Here is a 7,500-nt window from a genome sequence, read left to right as displayed (position 1 = left end):
ACACACAAACACAACACACACTCATTCTGCTCTACTGTATGTCTTGTGGGTGATTGGTTTCAGGGTTAATTGTGTCACGGCCACAAGCGATTGAGGGGAAACTGAAGGATATTCACGCACGGTTGCATGAGGCACAGTATGCACTGGAGTGTACGTTATCCCACAGATTTATATAATGCCTCAAATCTTACACAGTAAAAATACCCCTCTGTCCCTCTCACATGCATGCTTGCACACACATATAATGGGACATCTACTGTTACAAACTAATCCGTTAATGGAAATTACAGCACACGTCTTGATCCTCCCTCCCTCTCCCAATGCATGATGATTCTAGGTCACTTAAGAAATACTGGGATATAAAACTAGTGGTCTGAATGTGGAATGATGGTGTGATAAGAAGAGTCTGTCTGTCTGTCTGTCTATCCCCTCGCCTACATGTCTCTGTCCCTCCGTCTCCCTAATCATGCTCTCAGTCTCAACCAACTCAGAGCTGTGCATTCTTTATCCCTCTCTTGCATTCAACCGAATCAGTTAAGACACTCGGTCATTAATCATTTAAACTCTTTGTCATTTGTTTGTCAAATAGCGAGAGGAGCCAACCAAGCGCACTCTGAGCTTGTCAATCTGGCATTTTTGCTGAACGTTAGCCTATTACGTTACGAGAATAGGGATGCTATAGCATAGGGATGCTAGGGTTCATATGGTTTAAGTCCACTCTGCTGCTCTATCCAGACAGACACATTGGCTACCAAATACCAATTGATAATCAGAAGTCAAATGGGTGAGTCGAGACATCAGGTGCTAAGCAGACATGCATGGATATTCCAAAAGACATTTTTGATTCAGCCCTTTCTGAACTCTGCAAAATTCAGAAAGAGGAAACTGTCACCTTCTGGTGGAGGATGAGAGCTTCCTCTTGGCGACTTTTACCCGGAGGGATTGCATAATGTCTCTGGAGCATTATTGGGACATTGTGGAAGTGACAGACTGGCTTGAGAGACGACTCCCTTACAGAACTATACGGTACGTTCACAGAGGCCGCCAGAGAATAAGGAGTCCATGTGACTCCCACGTCCCACTAATGGCATGTGTGTGTATTTGCATTTAATTCTGTGGTACTCAAACTTTTTGATTTCTAGGACCCCCATAACTCTCAGAGCTACAGACCTGTAAGGGTCCATTTGGGTCCTGAAGGAACCCTGAGGGTTCCTGGACCCCACTCTGAGAACCACTGGTGCAAGTGAACACCAGCAGAATGTGTCTGTCTTCTGAGTATGCATGTGCAAGCGCCTTTGTAAATGTCTGCACTTATGTGTATGTGTTGCAAGCACATGTCTTTGTTTGGGCAGGTTTCTAGTCCCGGCAGCATGCCGGCAGGTCGTTACTCGTCAGGTAAACATCTCCAGAGACCTTAGAAAGCTGCAGATATTAACAGCTTGAATGCCTACAATTTATGGCCGTTTAAAGTTATCTTTGAACAGCAGTGCACCGATCGCTGAGTTGCTTTACTTTCACTAATCACTACACTTTAAAACGGTGTAATCACATGTTGTAGTGTTGAACAATATTCCAAAGTGCCGACCACAACAACAGACCGGATGGGGCAGCTGTGCCCCGCCTGCTAGGCAGCTCTTCCATTGTAAACAACGGGGACTCAATTTCCCATAACCCCTTGCACGTCGGAGAGACGGACCTTTTTGCGATGACGCCATCAAAACGCGTCTCATATCCCATTCTGTCCGGTGGATTGCCCGTATGAAAAACGTCGATTAAACAATGAAAACATAACTTGTGAATATTTCCCCAAAATGTGTGTATAATGAGAAAAGTAGCACACACATACAAATGCATGCACGCATGTGTATGCATGCACACACCTAGGGCATGAACTGAATGAACACACACACAAACACACACGCACAAAGTGATATGTCAAAGCAGCTCCACTCTGTCATTGTCGAACACAATCCTCCGCAGGGAGCTTTCATGGGCCAAGTTAAACAGAAAGGCAGAAAGCCTCGCAGAGCCGTCGACAAGCCCTGTACTACAACTTAAACATTTAATACAGAGTATCCGCTGTTCCGAGAACAGAAGCACAATGTCTGCTGCCAGCTTTCGTGTTTTTAGAGCTCTGTCGCTTTCAGTAACAAACCCCCACTCTCTCTACCTTCCGTCTCTCCCTCCCCTACCTTTTTATTTCTGCCTCATCCCCCCCATTTCAATCTCTCTCCATCACATTCTGTCCTCCACCTCATCTAATGGAGAGCATCCGTGCAGTTTTACTTGGCTGAAAAGCCTGATTTAGACTTTGTCGTGCGATGGTGTTGTCGTGTGCTGAAAATAGCACAGTATTCTTTTGGCACACCACGCGGTCATATGATGGAGCAAAAAACTAGGCATAAAAATACACACATTAAACCAGCTCAGTGGCCTTGTGGTTAGAGTGTCCGCCCTGAGATTGGGAGGTCGGGGTTCAATCCCCCGGCTGTCCAAAGACTATGAAAATGGGACCCAATGCCTCCCAGAGTATTCCAGAACATGCATAAATACTGTGCAATAAACAGATATACATACAATAAGAGTACTGAATCACAAACATTGGTACACAGAACGGTTCCACCAAAACGTGCGCGCGTGCACACACACACACACACACACACACACACACACACACACACACACACACACACACACACACACACACACACACACACACACACACACACACACACACACACACACACACACACACACACACACACACACACGCTCGTTTCTGTGTGACTTACATTGAAAGTAGAGTTCCTCATCTCCCTCTTGCGAGGCCTTGCTGTATCCGCATTGTCTAGGAGGACAAACAAACAGAAACACAGGCATCAGACAGTGATTTTAGCCCAGCCGCACAAACATCAGACGCAGCTGTATCTCCCACCCATAACAGATCCTGAATGGTAAGCCATGGCTCCGCGAGATGTGTGGGGGGGCAGTAGGGGAGAGAGACAGCAGGGCTGAGATTGGAAATGGAAAAAGATAAAGACAGGCATTCAGACAGACCCCCGATGCGACGGAGCTGATGAGCAGCGGTGAGATCAGAGGTGCAGACGAGCTGAATAACCACCCTGATATTGACTGAGCTCCGGAAACGCGCGGCAGACCGACTCGGCGTGAAACTGATACGTTAATGTTATTCTCTATGTTGTGTCAACCTGGGGAGCTGTGGGAATCGGAAACAAACTGAGGTGCGCGCACAGGCAACCGGGTTGCCGTATGCACGCAGAGAGGCACACGTGTATTGCGGCACACAAACAGATATACAGGTATCTACAGATGCACATGCACGTCCATTCTCTATAACCATGGGGTTCTAAAGAGTAGAGAGAGCCGACCACGATCTCAGTGTTAAATGAGCAGGGTTAACAGGTCACGGAAGTAGAGAGAGGGAGGGAGGGAGAGTGTGCATGTGCACACCCGTGCGTGTGTGTGTGTGTGTGTGTGTGTGTGTGTGTGTGTGCGAGCGAGATAGAGAGAAAGAAACATTGAGAGAGAGGTTGGAACCGCTGCAGTATCCTATTAACAAGTAAAGTGGACAGGCAAAATGGTTGATCACTGTGTGTGTGTGTGTGTGTGTGTGTGTGTGTGTGTGTGTGTGTGTGTGTGTGTGTGTGTACGTATTGTGATACGTACACACATGTGATAGAGAGTGAGGGTGACATCCCCAGCCTGCATGGCAGCAAGCCTAGTGTAGACACGTTCAGTCAGAACCCCGTCTGTCACAAAGCCACCAGCATGTACATAACACACTGCACAGATCCTCAGGCCAGGGGGTCAGAGATAGGGGCAGGGGACACACAGACAAGACAAGTAAAGGGGAAGGGTCTTGCCAGTAAAAGGGAAGATGAGGGAGAAGGAGCAAAGAGGGGGGAGATGGCTTTGTAAAAGGTCGTATAGAGCAGGGTAAAGAAAATGAATGGATTTGGGGCAAAGGCCTAAGGAAGAAAAGATAGAGGGGTAATTGAGAATAAAGGGGTATACATGGGATGGGAAGCAGAGAAGGGACCATGCAGGGCTGAGGAAGGCAAGAGGCAGGGAAATTACAGGATAGTGGAAATAGGTAGAACTTGGTTTTCTGATTATTTTTATGAAAATCCGGCTTTGTCGCGGACATCGTGACACGTTATGATGATGTAACCGGAAATCGACCTATCCACTGGCTTGCAAGGGCTTCTGGGAAAATGAGTTCAATGCAAATGAACGAGGTTTTACACTGGGATCCATCCGCCATTACCGTTTGTTGTTCTTCCGCGACGGTGGATTATTTTTTGGCTCGGCATCAAACCATGGGACTATTGTCAGGGGGATTTTCATGGATCAAAAGGTGCAAATACTTCGGCATATGCTCCAACAATATCGAACGAATGTATACGGCCGATGATGAGTCTTTCACACCACACCACCAACCAGTGCAACCACATATCATGTGCTGTTGTTGTTTAACAGAGTTGGCAATAAGTGCTGTGAAGCTGAGAGAAGTTGTGGAGCTGTCAATCTGCTGGGAGTGAGCCAAAGGATAGGGGTTACATCTGGTGCGGAGCGGTTGGCACCGCTCAAAAATGTCAATCAGTCCTATTTACATCCTGACACGTGCATGGTGGTGTTGGCAGAAGTATACACTCATGCTGGTTTCAACTTCTTCGTCGCCATGCCTTTTGACGTCTGCAGAGCGAAACCGTTTTGTGGATGCAAATGGAAGAGCTTGCTTTTATTAATTCTTTGTTAATGAGCTTATAGATTGAGAAGTGGCAGAGAGGTCATGGTAGTTGGACGGAATACAGGGAACGATAAATGAGATGGGGAGAAAATAATGATTTTAGTTTCTCTTCCTGGATCCTGGATCTTTTTCCTGGATCTTTTGATGTCCCAGCCATTGCATTTTCAATTGGCTCCAACTATGGATTACATAATCAGATTTACAAGCGGATTCATTTTGCGATCGCGCAGAAAATGGCGCTCTCATTATAAACGGTCCGGGGTGCATGAATCGTAGTGAAGACGAAAAGGAAAAAAAAGTGTGGCACTCCTATACAGTAGCTGGCTATTTGGGTTAAATATCCATGGCACTGAATGAGTGGAGTATAGTGACAGAAGGAAAAGCGAGGGAGGTGCCGGCATGCCAGTGTACCTGGGCATCAGCTGTGTGAAGGGAGGAGGAGGAGAGAGGAGAGGAGGAGGAGGAAGAGTGGAGAAGGAGGTGGAGGCATGCCAGTGTACCTGGGCATCAGCTGTGTGAAGGGAGGAGGAGGAGAGAGGAGAGGAGGAGGAGGAAGAGTGGAGAAGGAGGTGGAGGCATGCCAGTGTACCTGGGCATCAGCTGTGTGAAGGGAGGAGGAGGAGAGAGGAGAGGAGGAGGAGGAAGAGTGGAGAAGGAGGTGGAGGCATGCCAGTGTACCTGGGCATCAGCTGTGTGAAGGGAGGAGGAGGAGAGAGGAGAGGAGGAGGAGGAAGAGTGGAGAAGGAGGTGGAGAGCAGCACCACGCTAGCAGGAGTTACGTTGGAGGAGCTCACGCAGAGGCTGCTGGGAAAAAACAAGGAGGGGGAAGGGAGGGGTCCTTTGTCAAACACTGGCTCCTAATTCGCTCAAAGGACCGTGTGCCAATTCAACATCAATAGAGGGTATGCGCATGCATAAAGTGATTGGGAAATCGAGTGGCAAAGTGACTTGGCAAAGTGAGTTTAATGTCGTTAAACGTAATTTAATGCAATCAGATTGACTTTTCTGTTTGGATGTACAGTATGGGCTATCAAGGCCAGCAAAGTAGTTGTTTTGCCACTCAGTAGGCATTCCCGCATAACTTCCGGGTATGATGATGATGTCACGCGCATACCCTCTATTCACAATACAGTACATATACACACTATATACATTGTATTTATAGCGTGCATGTACTGTATTTCGTTATGTTGAACCTAATCAAAGGAATAAGGGCCACGCCAAGAAAAAAACTGTATACAGTTCGTATAGATTCTCTTCCAAATGGTGGAAGCACTGGCAGACCTGTCTGCATTTTTTTTCTACTGTGATTTATACGGTTTTGTATTTATTTTATTTATTTATTCTCTGTAATATGGATCTCTCTGGGTCTGAAATAAAGCATTGATGGAGTTATCATGCTAGGTGTGGACGGCCCTTTATAGTGATAATGTGGTATTGACCAACGACCACCTAGAATGTTTTTCAACGATTATTTTATGTATTCTGTTATGTATTTCACTCCCACTAGAACATCCAACAACATGTCTTGATAAGTTATTTTTCTATTTTCTGAATTGGAAGAGACTGTGCAATGTGAATTTTTCGCAGAAAGACAGATGTCACTCCCAAAATGAACCTGTTGGCAATGGCCAACACTGACACTCTCTGAAGTTGTGCTTTATAGAATTTGGCAACGAATTGGGCAAACGAGACAAGGATACCATCTTTGACAACTTATTGTCGACCCAGTACCACCCACACTCCAGTTGTCTCTCCAAAAACTTCCAATTAATGTCATATTCCATTCCCATATACAGTAAGCAGCCCACTCGTTTATTACTGCAGGGCAAACAAGTGAAATGAACAGCACCAAACCACTAAACAAAATGGATTGTATTCGGGAGAACCTCTGGCTCAGTGCTCTCTCTCTCTCTCTCTCTCTCTCTGAAGAAGATCTCTTCTCCAACTCTTGATATGAAGCATGTTAAAATTAAATCTTGAGCGTTAAGACTAATAGGCCAAAAGAGCAGGAATAGCATCCAAAATGACAGCAGAGGGCTGTAGGGGGAAAGTGAAACCAAGAGTAAGTATTAAGCTTGTGGGGGGCCGACACTCTAAAATCTGGAGTGTAATCTAACCCTGAGAAGTGTGCGAATGGAATCAAATGGACCCGACACTCAAGTGTTACAAGTTACACACTCTCAGAGTTACAAATGGATCCATTTATTTTTTCTGTAAAGAACACGACCGACACAACACTCTTGAGGAAACTTCATAATCATCCAACTCTACTTTCTTGAAAGTGCTCAGAAAAGTGCTGGATGAGAGTGGATGAAAAAATATAAATTACACCTGTGTAAATGGTGCATTTCTATAGCGCCTTTATCCAAGGCGCTTTACATAGATTGTGCATTACATTCACCCATTCATACACCGATTGCGGCGGAAGCCAGGTACCAGGTACCAACCAGCACATCGGGAGCAATTTGGGGTTCAGTGTCTTGTCCAAGGACACTTCGACATGTAGACAGGAGGAGCCAGGATTCGAACCGCCGACCCATGGATCATTGGACGACCTGCTGTACCTCCTGAGCCACAGTCGCCCCACACAGTCGTGTGAAGTGAGGGGCGCCCTTATCGTCATACGTTGCGTTTGTGTTTACACCCTCAAAGCTGGACATAGGAGGGGCTAGTGCGTGGCCCTACAAAATAATACATGCACGCCCCCCTAGTGAAGCTCATAACTG

The 7,500-nt window shown here is 46.3% G+C and overlaps 1 protein-coding gene across 1 annotated transcript in view; it reads right to left on the bottom strand.

Moving 5' to 3' along the window:
- epha10 (EPH receptor A10) overlaps window positions 1-7,500 on the bottom strand; it is a gene marked incomplete at both ends in the record, with an annotated part of 171,907 nt that overhangs the window by 17,971 nt on the left and 146,436 nt on the right. The window contains 2 exons of the mRNA XM_080786983.1: window positions 2,793-2,848; window positions 5,450-5,575. Of these exons, the coding sequence (XP_080643109.1) occupies window positions 2,793-2,848; window positions 5,450-5,575 (182 nt within the window). The remainder of the gene's footprint in view (window positions 1-2,792; window positions 2,849-5,449; window positions 5,576-7,500) is intronic.

This window comes from Protomyctophum bolini (genome assembly GCF_963924005.1).
Source record: "Protomyctophum bolini genome assembly, chromosome: 17".
Lineage (NCBI taxonomy): Eukaryota > Metazoa > Chordata > Actinopteri > Myctophiformes > Myctophidae > Protomyctophum > Protomyctophum bolini.
This window is presented reverse-complemented; position numbering and strand designations above follow the sequence as displayed.